Consider the following 24568-nt stretch of genomic DNA (forward strand, 5'->3'; position numbering starts at 1 on the left):
TAACTATTTTAAACTGGCAAAAAAAATAGAATCTAAAGTCATCTCTTTGTATAATACCAATAAATTATTTTGATGGCTGGGAGAAGCTTGGCTGCCAGCCAGATATGCAAAGAACTTGTGTATGACATTGAAATGTGCAGTAATGAAAGTTTGATTGATATGGTACATGTAATTGTATCAAGACTGTGGTATCTCAAAAGCATTTCCCCTTACTCTGGGGTACCAAAATCTTGAACTATGTATACTTATGTAACAGGGGGCACTGTAATGGGATGAAGCCCGTGTGTGTGCTTGGATTTCTGTGCTTTAATTTGCGCTTACACTTTTGGGACTGCACTTTCCAGAGTTGATCAAAAGTTACTCACATTTCTGTCATGAATTTACCCAATTCAATGTTGTCCTAATCAGCCAATTCCTATCATGGGTAATTCTCACCCTAGCAACAACCTGTCAGACAATGGCAATACAAGTAATCCACAGTGGCCCAAAATTGATGTCTATTACTTGTCTAGACTTGTATACAATATGTAAAATAACATTAGTGTCCATGTTTTGATATATAGGTGATTTAAATGGCTGCAATAAAAAATAAAATCACGTTACTGAATCACTCACAATAAAAACTTACCTTTCAAATGCTGGCCAAGCAGCTTCTTCACTTAATTCAGAACCTTCACTACTACCTAAAAACACAGAAAACTCATTATATAATGCTCAAACCTCACTCGTGTCTAAAAAACAGAAAGTTCATTAAAAAACAAACATCATTACTGCCTAAAAGCAAAGAAAGTTCACCATAAAATTGGGAAACACACAAATGTTTGCTCAGTGCAGACACAGCAGGCACATTGGCCTCCCCAAAGAACATAGTATTTTCTAAGAAAACATATGTTGAAGAACAAGATTTTGGTGAAAAGTGTGATACAGTTTTATAGGCAAAATACAATATGCTTAAGTTCAAAAATTTTAAGCTTCAGTTACATCACACGGTACATATTGTCTAGTATTCTGGCGTTATCTAAAATGGAACATGGCCTCTATACAGCAGCCATGTTACCACATTTTAAATATACACATGGATATACTAACGTCTGTATAATCAAACGACAAAACGCACAGAGTGCAGCTGAGTGCAAAGTATGGATAATGAGGCACTTGCCTTAAATAATAGACGTGTACTCAGCATAGCTGATTTCATTTATTTGTTGATGTAAGTTTAGTTCTTTGATCTTATCTGTTGATGCAGATTTAGTTTTTTTACCTGGAATTTCAGGAACCATTTGTTTTGTAAAGTAATAGAGGGCCATAGCTAGGCAGATCTGTATGCAGACGTCTGGAGTAAGACAGTCTGTTCTGATAACCAAGATCTGAGGTCACTAATCTTTTTAGTTACTAATCTCTGAGCTCTTGCAAGTTGAGTTATAAATTTAGACAAATACACACCAAAAAGGGGCACTCAACCCAAGAGCAGATCTGATGAGATACAAGTAACGAAAAACAAAGACTTCATCAGATCTATGGGAGATGCCTGTGGAAATGTGGCAAGCCAGAAATAAGGTCTTCCCAACCACTGTGGAAACATGATTGTCAAAAGATAAGGAATTATCAACAAGAGTGCCTACATCTCTTACAACAGTGTCTAACTGGAGGGGAGAGAAACACATGGAAATAGATGCCCAAAACACTGAGCCCTGTGGTACACCACTGGTAATGTTTTTTTTTTTTGTTTTGTTTTTAGAAGTAGCACCTGTGACTCTAACCACTTGGGTTCTCTCAGATAACCAGCTAGCTGTCCACCGTACAACAAAAGGATTTATATTCAGATTTACAAGTTTGCCAAAAATGCTCATGTGGGGAATAGCGTTAAAGATCTTGGATAGGTCCAGATATGCTGCATGTATTACAGAGTCACCATTCACTTACTCAAATTAATGAGCTTAAAGAGGAAGGTTCTTCCTCTTGACAAAGTCAAACTGACGAGAGTCCAAGGTTAAAATTTGCAATCCTCAGATTAATGAGGTCAGACTTGTGTACCATAGCTTTACAAATGAGGGAAGTGAGATTAATGGGTCTGAAATTAACAGGATCTGTGGCTGATACCACCTTGTGCAATGGCATCACAATGTCTGCATGCCAGGCTTCAGGAATGCAAACAAAGGGCAAGGCTTAGGTTAGAGATGTTAAGTAGGGGTTCAGATAAGCACTATTTAGTGCAGGTAATTGGTCAACCTGGTAGGTTACTTGGATCAATGGATGACGTCCTCTTAGCTATTGAAAGGGTTGCCAGGACTAGTTCCATAGTAATTAAAGGGGGTGGCTGTGCCAGTGGAATCTGCGGAACAGCAATAATTGGGGGGTACAGTAAAATTCACACTAAATTTATTAGCCAGGATATTAGGTACTTCTTTTGTGTCACAGTAGGCAAGTATTACTGTGGACTAGCTCCAGACATTGTTGGGTGTTGGTTCTTAACTTCCTGACAAAGATTTACAGCAATTTCCGGTTTTAGTGGCTATTTTAAGCTCAAATGTTGTGCAAGAAGAATGAGATTTATTATAACCATGAAATACTTCTTGTTAAAATGTTGACTAATTAGTATGGGTATTCACCACAGGGATTTGATTTTACATCTCTCATATTTCATGTTGATAGTGACTGCTTTATCACTACAACCATTTAAGTGGGTGTAGAAGTTAGAGGCATAGGCAGCGGGTTTAGCAATGGGTCCATCAGAGGTGGACTGCAGCAGAAATTATTCAGTTCATCAAGTAAGTGAAGGTGGTGGTCTTTTGCAATGTCCTTAAATAGCATGGTATTTGCAGGGAAATATAACTGATTTATAGTGTGATTTAACAAGAAAAGACAATACATATGAAGATGTGCAGTCATATTTGAAGGACAAAAATCAGGGGTACTGAAGCCCAGAGCAGTATGGTTAACTATATGCACAAGTTAAGCATTTATGTCAATGAACATTGGGCATGTTGACCACTGGCAGTGCAGGTCAAACAGTTTATTAATGGATAGTCAGAGATCAACAGTAGAAAGGTGTCGTGTTTAATAGGGATTTCAGCTAAGGTGGTAAGACAGCCATCTTGCTCAGAAAAGGGCATACAGGATATTTTATAGCTAGCGAGGAAACAGTTATTAATCTTGTACAAAGTAATTTGCACATCTATAAGTTCCAACTTGGTTTCCTGTGGAATTATCATAAGGTGAGGACATCTTTGATAAATACCGAAACTCCCCAAAATTACCAGTTGGTCTGAAGATATATGATAGGCACTAAACCCAGAAATAAGAGGGATGCTTTCATTACTTTGAAAGCATAACTACTAAATATTTTATCTGTTCATGTCCCCATACATGTGGGTATCGAACAAGTTCATGTGCAGGCACATAATCTACCACTAAAATCTGAGTTCTACCTTTATTTATTTTACATCTTGAAGATGGTGTATTATGAAATACTGCAGACGAAATTGATCAAGATACAATACATCAACCAATTTCATAGATGGTCTACATCATCATAAAAAGAAACCAAACTAAAATGATTGCAAATGCAAACAATAAGCTGCACCATTTGCAGAGAAAATATGCATCTAAACCACACAAACTAACCTCTAAACAAATTTGCACTATACATCCCTGAACCAGACAGCAGGTTTAAACAAACATAAATGCTCTAACAAATACAGAAGCGATGAAATTAATGCAACATATCTGCCCTTGCAAACTGTTACAATTATTCCTTGCATACACAGTAACAAAACAGAGTCCTATAGCATACATAATATAAAATGTATACCTACCTCTTCTCCAAATACATTTAAAGCACTTCTTATATCAATTCCACTGTCACACAACCATGACAGAAGTAAATCTCTCAAAATAAATACTAGAGTCAACAATACATACAGTCGACTACAGCATTCTATAAACAACTATACCTCTTTATTCATTGGCTTTGTTTAGAGAGAAAACCCAAATGAGCTTGGGGCCCAAGGGGAAAAGTTCCAATTACAAAAACCACAACATATAATACATAAAATGAAATAAAAGTATATAAAAAATAAATATGTAAGACCATTAGCATCTATATTTAATAAACCAAATGTAATAAGTGGAACATGCAAAAATGAAAGAAAGGTTACATGTCTTACCCAATTTTTCATGAATGTACTTAGTTTTATAAGTCTGTTAGCAAAAAAAGTCAAATGACAGTAAAGCTTCAAAGTATTCACAGAAACAAAATCAGCTGCTGCTCAACAGGCTAAGACAGGTGTCAAGGGGAAGCAGAGTTGTGAGAAAAGAAATATATTCTATCCAGGGGCACAGACTGAGCAGATGCACTTGCTGTATAAACGTGACTTTATCTGCAATCTGATGATCTTTAATGACTGGTCATCAAGCTTTACTGATTGTGAGATGGAGTCCACATTTTGGATACACTATGAGACGAAAAAGGAATTTCTAGCAGAGACTTTTGAATTACATATAAGAAATAACAGTTTTTCTGCAGACCGGAGAGATCTAGCTGGAGTCTGGAGTTGTATAAGATTTGACACTGTGCAAATCTGTAGTTGACAAAATGACTTACTGAAGAATAGTACCGTAACTCCAAAAACACCTGAAACCATTTAAAATATTTCACAGCACCCTAATGTCATTCAGGATTTATCAAATACAGCATATCTGTGAACAGAGGCATTTTACTCAACGAACACACCAATAGCATCTTCAGACTTGGAAATACTACATCTATTTAGATAAAGGCTTCAAGTAAACAGCATGCAGAAGAGGAAAGAGGACACCCCTGACAAGTCCCTCTATTTATACTGAAGCTGTCAAAAAGGATTCCTATCATCTTTAGTTTTGCCTCTCATCTATCACACGTTTATTTTATTACATCTACTATACTCTCTGAGAATGCAAAATAGTAGCACTGTTCTCATGAAAGCCTCTGGAAACGACATGAAAAGCAGTTCTCCACCCAAACAAAAAAACTTTTCTTCTTTTTTTTTTTTAATGTTCCAATTCCATCTGAATCATCACTGCTCTATGAATGTTATAAAAGGTCAGTCTCACCTCCACAAAAACCACACTGATCCTTATCTATTAGCTTTGGTAACAGGTTTGCCTTTTATTTTAAGCTACTATTGGCAAACACTTTATAATCCTGATTTAGAACTGACATTAGTTTACATGATATGGTGTCTGCAGGTTCCTTGCTCTCTCAGCAATACCACCACTGCCCTCTCCCACAATGCAGGTATTCCCCTTCAAAACATTACTAAACAGTGCCTTTCAAATTTTCAACAGCCTCATTCCTTCTCTCCTCAAAACTTCTACAGGCATTCCAGCCATTCCAGGAGATTTATCATATTGCTTATTTGTACATCACGGTTTTTGGTTTTCCTTTACCAAGCTTCGCTATTAACTGCTTAGCTTCTGCTTCATCAAGTTTTGGAATACCTAGAAGTTTCCAAACGTGTTCATTTGTCTCTCTTCCTGATTTCTTGACTCCTTTGTTCTACATAGATTTTGAAAATACTACTGAAATACCTCCATTATCTCTTCAGGATTCCTAATTTAACTTCTTGTCACAGGATCTCTGAAATTTGCCATAACTCTTTGCTCTTTCTGTTGCCAAAGCCTTCATGCTAAGACATTATGTGCGCTAGGATTATTACTGAAAAGCAATTGTTTAACAGAGAGTTTCCTAAACTCATGCTTGTCCAGAGATTCACTTATTGTTCTCTTGCATCTCTGCAACTGCTCCTCCTCTTAATCTGAGAGTCTCTCTCCTTCTGTAACATTTTAACTTTTGTTGACCATTCTAAATCATTGGTGCCACATACAAGTCCAACATTGTGTCCCAAGAATTAGCTAGCATCTCAGGAAACATCTCTATCCATCCTCATAACTCTCAGATTTTTTTTTTTTACCTTTTATATTTACTTAAATCCCCATTTGTAATACATACATAAGAAAACATTTTTCTTTCATTTTAGCTCCTTGTATCTTTATCTTTGCTGTTGTAGTTATATGATCAGATATTGTTATTGGATGGGTCTCACAGTTATATGATCAGTTATTACTGGACAAGTCTCTATTTCAACCAAATATAGCTACTTCTGCGATTTACATTTTTTATCCAGCCTAGTCTCTTTATTTTATCTTGGGGGAATAATACAAACTGAAGTACTATCCTCCATGGCACATACCTTCATACAGATTTAAAAAAAAAAAAAAACGACCTTCTCAATAGATTTTCCTCTAGGTTCTGAGAGAGATCACCTGACATCCTCACTGCTACAAACTATGCTGAAGTCACTACCTATAATAAAAACGACCTGCTGAAAAATTATTTCTCATATTACTTCTGTGCTCCATTACTGTAGTTTTAGAAGGAATTCCACAAATTGTCCGTTATTGTGTTTTTCTATCACAAATGGAGACCATCATCTCAAATGAATCCCTTTTTGTCCTTAACATTCTGCTGAATATCTACTGCAAAGTCCTCTGCATACTAAACTCAAATAAATTTCTATAATTTGCACCCCATATTTCTTAATATAGCTCAATCATAGCTCTCAACCTCTGAGCATTCAAAAATCCAGACAATAATGCAGGTACAAAGCCCCAAAAATAGGGACAGATTTTAAATACTGCTCTTAAAAACTTAGAAAGTTGCTAGTATAAAAGGTGTTGTGTTAAAATCTGAAACTCATTTTTTTTTACTATTTAGTGAATTCAGTCCTCATTGATTTGCCATAAAAATCCAGAAAACCACAAATTTTATGAGAAACAGAAACTATGAGGCAAAAATCTGGACGATTGAGAGGTAGGAGTGCAATACTCCGTCTTCCTTGTGTCTGTAAGGCCATTTATGTCCCATGTTAAACTTGACCAAGTTGCCATTCTGTCATTTTAAAGTAAGAATAAATTATGCTGGAAGTCGCTTCTCTTATACATGTTTTTCCTAGTATAATTTATGGCACACCTTATAATCACTTGCCAAAAACTTTTACATATACCTGTTCAAACTCATCTCACATTTTTCCAAACAGTTCAAATAACTACATCCCCAAAGTCCCTTTAATATACAGAATACAAAAAAAACTACATTTACAAGAATAAAATGTTACCTCTCCAAAAAGAAGCTTCAGCTACAAATTAGTGGCTATGTGTAGTGGCATTATGTACTCAAGAACCAGGGATAAAGCTTCAGCTACAACTTAGGGGCTACATGTACTGCAATTATGTACCCAAGGACTAGGGATAAAGCTTCAGGTACAAATTAGTGGCTACTTCTAGTGGCATTATGTACCCGAGGACTAGGGATAAAGCTTCAGCTACAAATTAGTGGCTACGTGTAGTGGCATTATCTACCCAAGGACTAGGAATAAAGCTTCAGCTACAAATTAGTGGCTACGTGTACTCCCATTATGTAACCAAGGACTAGGGATAAAGCTTCAGCTACAAATTAGTAGCTATGTGTACTGGCATTATGTACCCAAGGACTAGGGATAAAGCTTCAGCTACAAATTAGAGGCTACGTGTACTGGCCTTATGTACCCAAGGACTAGGGATAAAGCTTCAGGTACAAATTAGTGGCTATGTGTAGTGGCATTATGCACCCAAGGACTAGGGATAAAGCTTCAGCTACAAATTAGTGGCTACGTGTACTGGCATTATGTACCCAAGGACTAGGGATAAAGCTTCAGCTACAAATTAGGGGCTACGTGTACTGGCATTATGTAACTAAGGACTAGGGATAAAGCTTCAGCTACAAATTAGTGGCTACGTGTACTAACATTATGTACCCAAGAACTAGGGCTCCTCATGCTGAAGCACAGACTGCCATTGCTTGCACCCAAATGAATTACTGCAAGTGTAATCAATATTTCTGTCCCAAGTATAGAAAACAATCTGCGTGTCCTCAGTCAACCATTTACTTAGAAAACGGCTCTTAGAGAAAATTCACTTACTAACCTTGAAAAGAGGAAAAAAACTGCTGTAACTTAATGCTTGAAATATTTTAAAGTTAAAACTGATGAGGAGATATTTAATTTTAGCACTGTTTTTTTTTCTTTTTACATGTTCCAGTCTTCCAAAACTAGCTTTCATTGTCATTCTAGGAGTCAGATGCTGTCTGTCGCAGCCAGTAAAGTGGTCAGACTGTAGTATCTCGTCTGATAACTACCATCTTATCAGGAGTGCTTCAGTTCAACTCTGTCAATTACAACTAGATAATCCTGTGAATCTGGCACTTTTCTCCAAATCTGCACATTTACAAGGAATCCAACCTGGCGCTTTCACAGTAGTCATGCATTTTTCATTTCTGACTTAACTTGAAAAAAGTAGGAAAAACAATATTCCTGATTTAGTCTATATTTTAGTCCAGTCTGCATATGAACAGATTGTTGTGGTTTGGCTCCCAAGTGTCCAAGTATGCAGCAAAGTCCAGAAGGTTTAGAATTTTTGCTTGGGAGTGTTTGCATAGGTATTTTTACACCCCAAGTAGACTTCATATATTTTTTCCTTGGGTAGACAGCATATGCTGGAGGCCTGAAATGCAAGAAAGGGGTAACTGGGAACATTTTTCTAGGAGTGTAATGAGTTGGCAGATTTTAAAAATTACCTATTGAGTACTATTGTCAGGAATATTGGAGGAACAAGTGTCTGTAACTAAGGAAAAGATTCTTTTGAGCTGGAACACAGGACCTGAACTGCCTAGACTTCATAAGACCTTATTAAGTTTAATACTATTTGGCTGCCAAAAAAGCTATTTGAAAATGGAAATTAAAATCCAACTGTATTTGAAGTTTGGAATACTGTAAACGCAATAAAATAACGACAGGCCTTTGGGATCACAGGAGGTTACTTGGCTGTTGACCCAGAGGTCATTTCAAGCCTAGCCATTTTTTCTCAATGTAACACCATAGATACTCTACTCAATACCCAGGATTATATTTAGTAATGACTGCCCATGTCCAGGAGGGTTGTGGGTAGTATTCGCGGTAAGAATTTATGGTGCCCCATCCACTAGTCCAGGTTCCTTTTGAAAAGTGTCAGAGGTGATCTGCTTCACATGAATAGGCAGCTTATTCCAAAAATGTGGTAGTCTCTGGGAGACAAAGCTGCCCCTCCAGCATATCCTTTTCAAGTCGTAGTCCATATTTAGGTCCCTGGAACGGTTAGCTCTAACCCCATTTGATTTATGGATATGCAGCAATTAGGTTTGGGTCTTGGATTGTTCTGTAAGCCAGGCACAAGTCTCTCCTAGGAAGTCTATATGATACTGAGTATAGTGACAGGGACTTTACTTGGTCTGTGTTCTGTAAGCCAGGCACAAGTCTCTCCTAGGAAGTCTATATGATACTGAGTATAGTGACAGGGACTTTACTTGGTCTGTGTTCTGTAAGCCAGGCACAAGTCTCTCCTAGAAGTCTATATGATACGGAGTATAGTGACAGGGACTTTACTTGGTCTGTGTTCTGTAAGCCAGGCACAAGTCTCTCCTAGGAAGTCTATATGATACTGAGTATAGTGACAGGGACTTTACTTGGTCTGTGTTCTGTAAGCCAGGCACAAGTCTCTCCTAGGAAGTCTATATGATACTGAGTATAGTGACAGGGACTTTACTTGGTCTGTGTTCTGTAAGCCAGGCACAAGTCTCTCCTAGGAAGTCTATATGATACGGAGTATAGTGACAGGGACTTTACTTGGTCTGTGTTCTGTAAGCCAGGCACAAGTCTCTCCTAGGAAGTCTATATGATACTGAGTATAGTGACAGGGACTTTACTTGGTCTGTGTTCTGTAAGCCAGGCACAAGTCTCTCCTAGGAAGTCTATATGATACTGAGTATAGTGACAGGGACTTTACTTGGCCTGTGTTCTGTAAGCCAGGCACAAGTCTCTCCTAGGAAGTCTATATGATACGGAGTATAGTGACAGGGACTTTACTTGGTCTGTGTTCTGTAAGCCAGGCACAAGTCTCTCCTAGGAAGTCTATATGATACTGAGTATAGTGACAGGGACTTTACTTGGTCTGTGTTCTGTAAGCCAGGCACAAGTCTCTCCTAGGAAGTCTATATGATACTGAGTATAGTGACAGGGACTTTACTTGGCCTGTGTTCTGTAAGCCAGGCACAAGTCTCTCCTAGGAAGTCTATATGATACGGAGTATAGTGACAGGGACTTTACTTGGTCTGTGTAAAGGGAAAGAGCAGATTACATAGAAATAAACAGAATTTGTGGAAACACATGCAGAATAATGTTCAAGAGGCGGAGTGAGGTTTAAGGGAAGGCAGGAATTGAGAAAGTTATGTAATGTTGGACTGAAGGACCATTGTTATAAACAAAGAAAAGATACTTTTTATTTATTTGCATTTGTTGACCAGGAAAATCTGACTGGACACAGGTCCTTTTTCAGCAGAATCCCGGGGAGAAAAGCTCCACAATAAAAACAACAATTAACTGCAAGTTACAAGTATAGGTAGGTTTTGTTTAACAATAGTAGTAAACAGTTATAGTTCAAAATGAAATTAAGTATTTAGTTAAATGGTACAACACTTGCATTACTGGTGCCATAAACACTAGCAAGTATTTTAATAGCTGAGCTAGCAGCTATTACCCTTGAATAACAGCGGCTAAGATTTCAGCTGAGATATAGGTTTACAAGCAATGTATTTGGCTGCAATCTGAGGTAGTTAGAGGGGTGGAAGAAAGGTATTATAGAGGTTGGTGTAGAGATGTTAGAGAGGTTTGTTACAGGGGAATTCCCAGCACTCTTTTAGATGAGATTTTAGAGCAGCCTTGAAGTTAGTGCATGATGACACAGACGTTATAGTGTGAGAAAGGGTATTCCATAATTTTGCTATGGAGTAGGAGAAGACAGCTTCTCCAGCAGAGTTCCTGGTTCTAGTTACCTATAATTGATTTTTTGTTGTTGGAGCGTAGTAGTCTGGTGGTATGATAGGGTTGGAGTAGATTTTGGAGGGAAGGGACTTTTAGAGGATGATTTAGTAGTTTCTGGGTGAGTGAGAGTTGGTACCATTGAAGGAGGTGAGGGGAGTTCTAGCCAGCCTAGTTCAGTAAGTGGTGGCTACGCTAGTTTGCGCCAGTGGCAAACCTTGCTATTTTGTTGTAGCAAGCTTCGAGTTTACCTAACTCACTTTGCCTTAGGTTGGTAAATATTGGAGAGGCGTAGAGTAGGGTGGAGATAAAGTGGCTATTTGCAACTGAAATCTTGGCTGTTTTAGTGAGGAATTGTTTATTTCTGTATAAAGCTCCTAGCTTTGTGTGTAGTTTTTTTATGGTTAACGAGATGTGATGTCAAACTTGAGGTTATTGTCAATTTCAACTCCAAGTAGTTTGGTGTGGTCGGTTGGGGGGATAATGGTGTTTTCATTGGCTTTAATATTAAATTAGTGGGGGTTTAGATTGTGTTTGGTGGGTTGGAAGAGGAGGAGTTTAGTTTTGTTTGGGTTAAGTATTAACTGTGCATCTGAAAGCTAAGTTTGAACTGAAGAAAAGGCTTCCTGTGTGGTATTTTGAAGTTCAGGTAGGGAGTGGGCTGAGCAGATGATGGTGGAATCATCTGTGTACTGTATGAGAGTGGGCCTGTTTGGTAGCAGAGGCTGGATTATTAGTGAATATGGAGAAAAGTAAGGGTCCAAGGATGGATCCTTGGGGAACACCTATTGAAACAGGGAGTTGGGGGGATATGTCTTTATGCCAAACGGATTGATGGCGGCCAGTCAGGCAGCTCTGGAACCAGATTGAGAGAAGGATAGAGTATTGAGGACAGTGATGAGTTGTTTGAGAGACCATGTCGAATGCTTTAGATAGGTCTAGGAAAGTTGCAGAGGTGAAATAACCATTGTTTTTATGATGAAGGATTGTATTAGTGAAAGCAAGTAAGGCAGTGGGTGTGCTGTGGTACGGTTGGAAACCATGTTGTGTGTTAGACAGGAGGTTGTTAGTAAGGAGGTAGTTTAGAACTTGAGAGTGAATGCATCTCTCGAGTAATTTTGATAGAGGAGACAGAATTGCTATGGGCCAGTAGTTGGTGAATTCTGTGGATGGCCCACCTTTGTGGAGGGGGATAATGTGGGATATTTTCCATTGTGAAGGGATATAGCTTTCAGATAAAGATGGTTAATCAGGATTGCAACTGGGTACGCTAGGGCTTCAGCTGCAATTTTAAGGTACTTAGCTGGGAGGTTGTCAGCTGCTAGTTTTGTAGGCTTTAGTTTCGATAAGAGTTTTTTTATGTTGGAGGTAGGGATAGGAGAGAAAGCAAATGCAGTGGGAAGGTTACTAGGTGTAGCTGGAGGGGAGAGGGGGTTGTGTTGTTTTGCTAGTGATAGAATGGTTTTGTGTGAAGTGAGTGTTGAAAGAGGTGGCAATGTTTTCACAGGAGTTTGTTTGATTGGTGGAGGGGTTCCTACTTTTCCTGGGTGGAGGATGGAGTTGATGGTTGACCAGAATTGTTTAGGGTAACATATCAGGATTCATTTGTTGAAATTTCTCCACCAATTTCAAATAAACTGCACATAACAGGTTTGGAACTCCACAGTTTATCATTTACTAAATGTAGTCTCTTTTGTAGTCTACAACCACCTCATTGCACCATCTTCTGGTTCAAGGCTTCTCCTGGCCTTTCCTTGCCTTCCTGCAGTACCAGTAACTGTTCTGAATCCAAGCCTCTCGTAATTATTCGGATCAGATGACAATTTAACGTAGCATGGATTCTCTCTGTCACTCAAACATGTTCTTTTGAAACAAGAAACACAGCTTCACTGGCACAGTCTCTTCTACACCCCTTATTTGCCAAGGGTTAAGCAGCAGAGTCCCCATTCACCTTGATGACTGGAGTTTTACTTATTGAACTTTATGTCCTCCAAGGCCTGGTTAGCCTCCATATAAGTTTTCAACCCACTCAGAAAAAATATTCTGAAAACCTCTGGGTACATCACTTTAAAACACTCCAGCCTCCTAAAAACTCTTGATACTCAGAATAAATGTGTTCTTATTGTTCTAGTATAAAGTGAGTAATCATTTTCTACAAATACCCTGACATCACCAACGATCACCACCTTTCCTTTTTGTTATAATTTTGTCAGAAGCTACTTCTCCTGGTAGTACAACTACTTTCTGTAAGCTGAATTCTGAATACACAATGTTTTCTTATTTGTCCCCAGATTTTTTCCCATTGACACTTAGACTGTGGGTCTGCTAGAAGTTAACCAATCTTCCTCAACTGTACAACTTTTACTGGCATGTTAAACAATTTCACATTTTTCACACTAGGAAAGCTCTAGTTAGTGTGCTGCTCAAGCAGTCCCCCCCCCCCCCCAAAAAAAAGTCTCATCTTGTGTTATAAAAAGAAAATACAGTTGCCAGCTATAACTTTTCAACTATTTGGCAACTAGTCCAGCAACTGTTGAAACTTCAGCAACTGATTCTGCTGGAACCTAATCACATGGGCATGCAAAATGGTGGAGGATGCATAAACTCAGTTCTTGAATCTGTTCATAACAGTAGTTTCCTTACTGAACAGCTGTTTTCACAGTCAAGTCAGACTTTGGAGTCCCTTATGAACAATTAAAATCATTAGAAAGTTGACACATCCTGTTCAGTCTCCTTGGGATTAGAGCCAGGGCAAAAGGACTGTCAGACTGGAGAGCTGCAGCTAGTTTTGCTGCCTTACCAACTGCTGGAACCATCTAGGAAGTTGACTGGGATTAGAAATATTGCCTGGAAAGTCCTTTGGGGAAAGATGCTGGGTTGGTAAGCACTGTCTCATCACCCCTAAGATGTCTCCAAACTTATGGTCATCTCAGGGAATGGTGGGAATCTGCACGCACTGTCACTGACATCTAGAGTGTGAGACTCCACATGTGAATCAGCATGCTTTTCTCCTGCCTGCGTGATTCCTGCCAACCTTCAGAGATGACAAGTCGTAGTGCTACAAGGGCACAACAGAGAAGGAAAACCCCAGATAACTGCAGCCAACACAGCAGTTATTTATTTTTCTGGGGTAGAGCAATTAGTGATATAATACAAGACACAGATTGGTAATATTTTGACTCCATTTCATATAAAAAGTTTACCAGCCAGCAACAAAACAGTTTCAAGAGTGAAGAAACGACCAAAAACACTAGCTGACATGCCAGAGCTGAAAGTGACAAAGATAATTTTTAAAGCACAGCTACAAAAGTCTTTAGCTAGAGTCTAGAAGAACCAAAATGCTAAAAGTGTTAAAGGGGAAAATAAAAATAAAAAAGCCACAAAGTCTTGGGGGGGGGGGCATACAAGAAAAAATATATAAACAGCCAAAAATACATTTCTAATTTCATCTTAGAAAAATGGAAAATCAGCCTACGTAAAAGTACAACTCTACTAGACAAAAAGGCACTTAGAACGGCAATCTTAAGAAAAGACTTATGCAATTTGAATTTGGTGGCTACTAGTGTTTCACCAAGTTGTTTAATATGCTTTCTGTGTATGCAATGGGTGAAATTACCTCTTTTACAATGAAGTGGGAGATGCTGATGTTATTTTACTTTATTTTTCTTTTAACCCTTTAAGCGTACATTTGCATTTGGTGGTTTATATTCGATGGGCAAGGGTATGTTGGAAATCAGTGCATTTGTTTTTTATGTGCTGTATATGAATTGTTTATTTTTGGTGAATATCTTATACTAACAGATTTTGGGGATTGTTTTTAGTATTTAGATAATATACCATAAAAGTAGATAAACTGGTTATATGCCAAAAGTATAGCTAAAAAACAGTCCCAGAATGCACCACAAGCATGCTTCCAGAAATTAGGAAATATGAACTTAAAATAGCCAATAAAACCAAAAATAATTACAGATTTTTCTGTGTGCCAAGAACTAACCAAAAATGTTCAGAGCTAGTCCAAAATAACACTGCCCACTATGATCCCAAGGAAATGGCCAATATCCCAGCTGACAAACTCAGTACACATTTTAATCCACCCACACAGTTATAATAATTCCACAGGCTCCACAATCCCAGCCATGTCCTTTACTTACTGTGGTACAAGTCCTCTCACGCGTCACAAAGTTAGGAGCACTTCATTCATGGGCCCTGATTACCAGCCCCAAACCTGGCCTACTGAGCACTTAACCTCTTTAATCTAAACCTCTCCACTAGTTACATTTCTAAGTCTGGAAAAGAGCTATTGTAACACCATTACACAAGGATAGCCCAATTATGGGATCAGGTAACTACAGACCCACGAGTCTCACCAGACTCGTATGGAAAGCTATGGAACATATCTTTGCACCTCCTTAATCTGGGCACAGAAAATCTCTTAAACCCAGGCCCTCACAAAATTTGGCTTTGTCAAAGGCATGATCTGACTCTCTAATTAATTTGAAAAAGTCATTGAAGCAACGGACAGCCATTACACAGTACATATAGCATTATCTGGCCCTTTCAAAGGCCTTTGACACTACTGTCATGCAGGCATTAAGACTTGTGAATTCGAATATAAACCCATATGTTGTCGAGTGGAAAGTTAACTGGTAGTCTGACAGAACCCATGTGGTTAGAGTGACAGATGCAACTTCCACAAGCAAAACAAAAAAGTTTCTAGTAGTGTGCCACAATGACCAGTGTACAGTCTTCTATCTGGCATCTACATCTCAGACCTTCAGGTCAACACTTCTAGTTTATGGTAATCTAAGTTTGCAGGTGACTGCAAACTGGGTGCTGTTATTTGATCTTCTACTGACTCAACTGTTCTAACCTGGGTTAGACCATAACAACTGCAGCAAGGAAAACGGTCTCAAATTGGTGAAAAATGGGATACAGTTCACTTTGATAAAATATTTTCAAATGCCATACAGGTGACACTTCCCACCACTTTCATTAGGGAGCTAGATATACACTCATAATTCCTTACCTTTTCACCATCATGTCTCTAATGAAGTTCAGAAAGCCTTCTCGTCAAACTTCCAAAAAATCTCTACAGCCAAAGAAATATTAGTTCCCCTTCACTTGAATCTCAGACTTATTGCATATAATGCCCCTTCTGGTATGTATCTGTCTAAACATATTCAGCTTGAGAAAGCACAGAAATTCATTGAGAGTTATGTACTTATAAGATTCCATCTGTGTTGTCCAGTTTCATTCTCCTCAGCTAATAGGATTGAATCGGATCAGATTAGGCTGTTTTATTAGCTCATGGCATCCAACAAACTCTCGAGCTCCTTCCATACCCATAATACACCACTCCTAACATCCCACAGATCTTTACAGCTGGACAGGAATGTTATAAAAGATTAGCCATAACTGGAGTTCAACACAAAGGAGACAGGTGTCCTGAAGAGTCTCAGTCCTCCAAAAGTCAGTTATGAAAAATGGAAGGGGATGGTGGGTGGGGAGTTGAAGAATGAAAATGGACAATACAGATGGAATATTATGTTAAATACATAACTTCTTTATCTGATGATGTCAGTTTTCATTCATTCCTCACCTACAGAGCCCCAGCTACCTAAATTCCTGGGTGGACTCTAAAGAAGGATATTCCTGAGTATTGTCGAGCCAAATGCTGCTCTTCCCCGCGAGACCAGATCTAGTTTGTAATGAGTGATAAAGGTATGTGGATTTGACCAGGTTGCAGCAGCACATGCATCCATCCACAGAGCCTCAAGACTGGAATACAGCAGAAAAGTACAGTTTTGTACCTACCATAAATGTAGATGTTCGAGGATCCACATTGCTGCAGTCCTAACCATTGGGTAGTCCGCTGTCCAGTCGGCCCGAATACCAAAGTATATGGCTGACGTCGGTCAAGGCGCATTAGACTGATGTCAGGACGTCAGGGTACTAATGCGCATGACCGACGTCATATCCTCAGTCTTTTCTTGCCCCAGATGTCAGAAGACCCTAAAAAGACAAGGCCCAAACCAAAACACCAAAAAGCCCTGCATCAAACATATATACAATATATACAAATGTACAAGAATATTAGCCCACACCACCACCCCTAAACACAGAGGGGAAGGAGGGAGGGTAAATTGGACTGCAGCAATGTGGATCCTCGAACATCTACATTTATGGTAGGTACAAAACTGTACTATGTTCTTCATTCCACATTGCTGCAGTCCTAACCATTGGGTAGAATCCCAAAGCAGAGGTAAGGGAGGCTGGCAAATCATAAGGAAGCAGGAGCTGTCAACATGCCTTGCAAAATAGCTGTGGCAAAACCAGCCCTAGATTTAGAGTAGAGAGGAAGGTGGTAATGCTTAGAGAAAGTATGCACTGAACTCCAAGTAGCTGCCTCCAAAATATCCTTAGTTGCCACCCCCCTTAGAAATGCTGTTGAAGTGGCAGTAGCCCTAGTGGAATGAGGCCTAATCCCAGCTGGAATCTCCTTGCCATGATGGGAGTAACAAAATGAAATGCAAAACCCAATCCACTTAGAAATAGTTTGCTTAGACACAGGCTTGCCCTGAGAACTCAAAGCAAAAGAAACAAACAATTGCTGAGACTGCCTGAAATCCTTAGTCCTGCTTAAATAATAACGCAACTGCCTATGTACATCTAAAGTGTGCAAAATCTTTTCCCCCTTATTTTGGGGATCTGCATAGAAAGTAGGCAAATGAATAGTTTGGTTTAAAGCCACACTAGAAACCACCTTAGGCATAAAGGAAGGATTAGTGCGTAATGATACCCTATCCTTATGGAAAATCAAAAGGGCTCTACTGCCATAAGGGCCTGCAACTCAGAAACCCTTCTTGCAGAAGTAATAGCCAACAAAAAAGCAGTCTTCCATGACAAGTATTTCAAGTCAGCAGTAGCCGCAGGCTCAAAAGGTTGTAGAGTAAGTTTTTCCAACACAAAATTGAGATCCCAAGCAGGAGTAGGAGCTCTACGTGGGGGTCTTATATTCTTTGCCCTCTAAGAAACTGCTTGAACAAAGGATGCGAAAACAATGGTGGGTCACAATCATAGTGAGCTGAAATTGCTGCAGCATGAATCTTAATGGAAGAGAAAGACAAACCTTTGTCCAGTAACTCAGTAAGATATTGAAGAGCCACACTCAAATTAGGCTCAGAAATCTCTAAATTCTTTGCTGCACTCCAAAATAAAAATCTCTTCCATTTTTCTGCGTACACTTTTCTTGTACTAGGTCTTCTAGCTTCCATAATCACATTTAAAACTTGTTGAGGAAGTTGAGACCTGCTGTGTTTCAACACAGAATATGCCAGGCTGTTAGATGAAGAGAGTGAAGCTTGACATTGAGCAGGTGACCGTCCTTCTGAGATAACAGATGTGGAATCAAAGGTAAAGGCCATGGGGGCTGCCTTACCAGACTCCTTAGTAGTGGGTACCAGTGTTGCCGAGGCCAATCTGGAGCTATTAAAATCATCCTTGGCTTGTCTTATCTGACCTTTAGGAGCACCTTTGGAAGAAGAGGCAGAGGTGGAAAGGCATACACATGAAGATTTTTCCAACTGAAAGAAAGAGCATCCACTTTCCAAGCTGTATGATGAAAGCCGTTTGTGCAAAACTTTGGCAGCTGGTGGTTTAGTGGAGAAGCGAACAGATCTATGTCTGGAGTTCCCCATGACACTGTCAATTTCTGAAATACATGAAGATCCAGTTTCCACTCGTGGGGATCCATGATTTGCCTGCTTAACACATCTGCTAAGGAGTTCTGTGCTCGGCAGAAACCTTGCCTGAAGAGTTAGTTGCAAGCTGAGCGCAGTCTCCCATAAAATCATTGCTTGCCTGCATAGAGGATAAGAATGTGTTCCCCCTTGTTTGTTGATGTACCACATGACAGTTGTGTTGTCTGTTAGAATCAACACCTGCCCAGGAAGAAGTAACTCCTTGAAAGCCATTAATGCAAACTGGACTGCTAACATCTCTTTCATGTTGATATGTAGATGCTGTAGTCTGGCAGGCCACTTGTCTTGTATCCACTTTCCATTTAGATGAGCTCCCAAGCAATGTCCGAGGCATCTGTCGTTAAAATCTGACTCGCCTCTGGCCGGGTCACAGAGAGTCCCTTGTTTAGGTGACATTCCTGAGCCCACCACAAAAATTCTTTTTGAATGCAAGGTATTATTTGAATGACAGTGTCCAAATCCTGGCAGTGCTGTGTCCACACATTTTTGAGATACCATTGCAGCTTCCTCATATGCAGTTTGGCATTGGGAAGCACCAGAATACAAGATGCCATGAACCCTAAGGCTTGAAGGACTGTCCTTGCAGTCAGCCCGGACTGAAGAGATAGTTGATGGAAGTAACTGGAAAGATTCTTTTGTTTGTCCGGGGTTAAAAAGGCCATCTGGGCTGCTGTATTCAGTCTCACACCCAGAAAGCACATGTCTTGAGAGGGTACTAGACTGGACTTTATTTCGTTCACAGAATACCCTAGGCATCTTAGCACTGCTATGACATATTCCAGATGCTGTAGAAGGTTTTCCTTTTCTTGAGCCAGAATCAGGCAGTCGTCCAAGTAAGGATAGATTTGAACTCCTTTTAGCCTGAAGTAAGCTATCACTGGAGCCAGAACCTTTGTGAATACTCTGGGCAGTAGATAAGCCAAAGGGCAATGCAGAGAACTGATAATGAGAATTTCCAGCTCGAAAACGCAGATACTTCCTGCAACTTAGTCTTATAGGGACATGAAGGTAAGCTTCCTTGAGATCTAAAGTTACCATCCAATGATCTTTGCCCAGCAGAGGTAAAAGCTGTTGTAACGTCAACATCTTGAACTTGGGAATGTCCAGATAAGTGTTGAGGATAGATAAATCCAAAATTGGTCTCCACGTGTTCCCCTTCTTTGGTACTAGGAACAGGCGAGAATAAAATCCTAGGCCCCTTTCTGGTACAGGGACTGGCTGAATGGCTCCTATTTTGAGTAACAGAGAAATTTGCTTGTGAGCCTCTTTCCTTTGTGGAGGGGGAACGTCTGGCATGCCTTTGAAAGGGGGCAATGTATGGAAATAAAACCTGTAACCGTGGTGAATGATATCCAACACCCATCTGTCTTGAGTGATTAAATCCCAATTTTCTTTGAAAAGAGACAGTCTTCCTCCCAAAGGAGCTGCCAGACGAGAATCTACTGGCAGCTGAAAAGGCAGGTCATTGGGTCTGTTTACGAAAGGACTGACCCCTGCCCTCACCAGAAGTCTGAGCAGGTGAACCCCCTGTTCTAGGCCTAAAAGAACCTTGAGCTCTGCCCCTACCACGTCTAGACCTACCCCTAGACTGGGAATCATAAGCAGGATATGTCCATCCCTTAGTAGGCCAATTTCTACTAAACTTGGTGGCTGCACCTGCAAAAATCTTTAACAGTTTGCATAGACTTAGCTTTGTCCTCCATTTTCTTTAAGACTGCTTCCACAGGCGAACCAAATAACACATCAGACTGTAAAGGAGCATCCAAAATCCTAGTCTTAACATGCTCTGCTAAATTCTGATCCCTCAACCAGGCATGCCTGCGAAGAACAGAACTAGTGGCAGCCACCCTCGAGGAGGCCTGCACAGCATCAAAACCACATTGCAAAGAATGCTTACCCACTTGTTCAGACACATGAACTAAATCCAGCAACTCTTTACACTCTATACCTTCCGCCAAAGCATCCACCTTAGATTTCAATTGTGAAAGGAGATAATTTTGATATTTTAGCATGTGAAACTGACAATTCAACGCTCTCATGGCTAAAGTGGAAGAAGTATACACTTTCTTTCCCCACCTATCCAAAGCCCTTGCCTCCTTATCAGTGGGAACAGGATTTTTAACAACAGAGGCCTTAACACCTTTAGGCCCCTGAGAAACAGTTTCCGGGTCTGCCCTAGGACTCTTCAACAGATACTTATGAGCTTCAGGCACCCTATAGTACCTATCAGGTTTAACAGGGGCAGGAGGCAAAGAATCAGGGTTCAGGGAAGCCTCTGCAAAAACATCTTCCACCACATTCAACACAGGAGGTATAGCTAAGGGCCTATGCTGGGGTAAAAATAAGAATTCCCTAAGCCTTTTCCTGGAATCAGAGTAATCTTGGCCTTCCCATTTAAAGTGCTCCCTCATGGAATGCAGAGTCTCTGAAAATGAGAAATCCTCAGGAGGAGAAGCTGTAGGAGTGGAATCATCCACATCAGAATCAGAATAAAGAGGATACTCCTGCAAGTCTTCCGCAGAAGACTCAGAAGCCTCTGAACACTGTTCAAAACTCTCAAACTCAGGTTCCACCCTAGGCCTCTTATCAGGAGGGGGCATAGAGCCTCTAATCATAGTAATTAAAATCTTCTGCCATTTTAAGCATATGTGTCTTAGGCACAGAACCTGAAGTGCTAGGAGAAGCCCCCACTGAAGCTAAACTTGGCCTACCTCTCAAAGAAGTTTTGGAAACAGAAGGAGAGGCTCTAACTACCTTGGGAAGAGAGGGAAGAACAGTTACCTGAGAAGCCCCCTCAGCCTGGCCTATGTCCTGAGAGGGCACATCCTGTAACAGTAAAGTCTCTGCCTGAGACTCCAAAGAAACTCCTGGCAAAACCTCTGGCTCCACTGAGCCTTCTAAAGAACCGACGTCCGGGACTGCCGGTTCATCAACCCTAGGTTTTGCTGTTTTGTCCTTGCGCTTTTTGGACGAAGCGGGCGCCGGAGCATCCGACGGCATTTTATAATTACAACGCTTCCCAAACACTAACCTGGCACAGTCTAACCTTCTCTTAATAGTGCGTTTGTTAAATCTAGCACAAGAGCGGCAACCAACAACGTCGTGCTCAGGCCCTAAACAAGGTATACACAAAGTATGGTAATCCCTATGAGGTATCTGCTTCCCACAAGAAATACAGTTATTCACTTTTTCTGACATCCGGTTAAATACTGAGGCAAGAAAAAAACAAAATGTTCTCCAACGGGGTACTTAGCCAACTTTGATTCGGTCTGAAACTCCGACTTCGGAAATTTTCAGAACGCCAACCTGCACTCGCAAAACTGCTTCTGCATCGGACCATGCGGCAAAAAAGACTGAGGATATGACGTCGGTCATGCGCATTAGTACCCTGACGTCCTGACATCAGTCTAATGCGCCTTGACCGACGTCAGCCATATACTTTGGTATTCGGGCCGACTGGACAGCGGACTACCCAATGGTTAGGACTGCAGCAATGTGGAATGAAGAACATCTGCCACTGACCTCGGTGAATGAGCTTTAAATGTTTTGGTAAGGGTACATTCAATTTGTTATACACATGAAATGCATCTGTCAACCATCTAGCCAGTTACCTTTGTAACTGATTCACCCAATTTAGTATGTGCAAAGAAAATAAATAGTCAATCTGTCTTTCTATCTTCTTTTGTTCTGTGTAGGTAGAAATGTAATTGTCTATGAACATTCAGTAACTGCAGCATACATTCTCCTTTATTTGAAAATTTTGTGAAGAATACTGGCAGGTTAATGGCCTGGTTAATGTTGGATTCTGACACCACCTTAGGCAGGAAGGAAGCACTGGTACACAATGTGACCATATCCTTATGAAAAAAAAATAAATATGGAGGCTTAGAAGATAATGCTTGAAGTTCTGAAATTCTTCTAGCAGACACAATTCCAACTAAAAGGACAGTTTTCCAGGACAAAAATTTAAGATCACATTTAGCTGCAGGTTCAAAAGGAGAATGTATCAAGGCTTGTAGTACCAAATTTAAATCCCATGTGGCATGGGGTCTTTATAAGGGGGTCTTAGCAGAACAGTACCTTTTAAAAAGGCTTTGCATCATTTAGAGGATGCCAGGGAAGAATTTTGAACTCCTACATGAAACTTGCATATTGCTGCGAGTTGAACTTTAATAGTCGATGAACTAGTGCCCTCGCTAAACAAACTCGCTAAAAATTCAAGAACAGAATGAATTAGAGCCGAGAAGGGGCCTATCTGATTCTGCTCTACCCAATAAACAAACCTTTTCCATTTACTCCTGTAGAGTTTCCTAGTAGGTTTATGGGAAGATAAAAGTATGGAACAGACAGGGGAAGAAAGCACTGGTTGCCTGGCTCTTAAAAGGAAATGTAGAAACCATGCTGTTAGTTTGAGATCTGAGCTATCTGGGTGAACCATGCCAGTTGGATGAGACAGAAAGCCTGGAATTAGATCCAGAATCCAAGCTGGTATACAAAATGAGGCCAAAGGAAGGGGGAACCAAACCTGCAGAGGCCAGCAAGGTGCAATGAGGATGACTCCGCTCTTCAACCTGGTTGCTTTCTGACAGAATTTGGGAATTAGCGGAGTTGGAGGATAAGTATACAGAAGACTGGGGTGTCCTTTGTGGAGTAGAGCATTCCCTCAGTGATTTCCCCCCTGGTGAGGGAGATCAGGGCAAAGAAGCTGCTGCACTTATTTGTGGGACATGCATTTCTCCCTGTGCCTCCGCTGAAACTGGGCTCTATCCCAGTTGGACTTTCCCAATAAACAAACATTAAATAAATAAAATAAAAATAAAATAAAATCATTTCCATCACCTTGCTGTTGATAGACCACTCGTGAGATAGTAAGAGGGACCTGTTCAGTCTGCTATCACATAGGACTTCCCCAGAATATGTGTTGCTATTAGAAAGTGGTTGGAAGAAATCAACCACTGAGACTCTGAGGGCTTCTCAACACAGGGGATAAGTTCTGGTTCCCCCTTGTTTGTTGATGTTCTGAGAGGAAGTGTGCCCTGGAATGCCTGCAATGCTAAGAGCACCAGTCTCATCTCCAGAATACTGATATGCAAGTTGGCCTTTATGGGGGACCAAGTGCCTTGGACTGTCTTCCACAAGAAGTGCCCCCCCACACACACAAAATGGGAAGTATCTGTGGTCACTATGGCCTTGAGCTGAGGGAGGATGAAAGGATGACCTTCTAAAAGCTGTTCTGACTGCATCCACCAGGAAAGATACTGTTTGCATACTTGGGTTATTCTTATCTTTGCTGACATGGTTTGAGAAAGCATTGACCGTTGTGTTGCTAGAATCTATTGTAGAATTTTCAAGTGGAATCTTCCTAATGGGACTAAAATTATTGCCACTGACATCAACCAGAGTATTTGCAAAATCAGTTGGGCTGAAATTCTGGTACTGCAAATTATTTTCCTAACTTACATCCTTACTAACTGCACTCTTGCTAGTGGAAGAGAAGCTACCATAGATTGTGTGTTGAACACTGCCCATATGAATTCTAAATGTCTGGGTTGTTTGTACACAAGACTTGTAATTTATGGTTATTCTAAGATGTGAACAGGTCTGTAACACCTGATCTCATGCTTCTATCAGTCGATGCCTTGTCTGGGAGTAATGAGCCAGTCATCTAAATATGGAAACACCTGGAATCCTTGCAGTCTCATGTGAGCTGCTACCACTGCCATGCACTTCGTGAACACCCTGGGCTATGGTGAGACCAAAGGGCAGAGCTTTGAACTGATAGTGACTGGCTCCCAGCCGGAAGTGTAAGTACCTTCTGGATCATCTGATCATCTTTATGTGATAGTACCCATCCTGAAGGTCTATCGATAACATCCAGTCATC

The 24568-nt window shown here is 40.3% G+C and overlaps 1 protein-coding gene across 1 annotated transcript in view; it reads right to left on the minus strand.

The window, feature by feature from the left end:
* The window catches only part of RALGPS2 (Ral GEF with PH domain and SH3 binding motif 2), a 2773917-nt gene that overhangs the window by 518407 nt on the left and 2230942 nt on the right, over window positions 1-24568 (minus strand). The window contains exon 16 of the mRNA XM_044085226.1: window positions 629-683. Within this exon, the coding sequence (XP_043941161.1) occupies window positions 629-683 (55 nt within the window). The remainder of the gene's footprint in view (window positions 1-628; window positions 684-24568) is intronic.

This window comes from Protopterus annectens, chromosome 10.part0 (genome assembly GCF_019279795.1).
Source record: "Protopterus annectens isolate FY-2018-M chromosome 10.part0, PAN1.0, whole genome shotgun sequence".
In the NCBI taxonomy this organism is placed as follows: Eukaryota; Metazoa; Chordata; order Ceratodontiformes; family Protopteridae; genus Protopterus; species Protopterus annectens.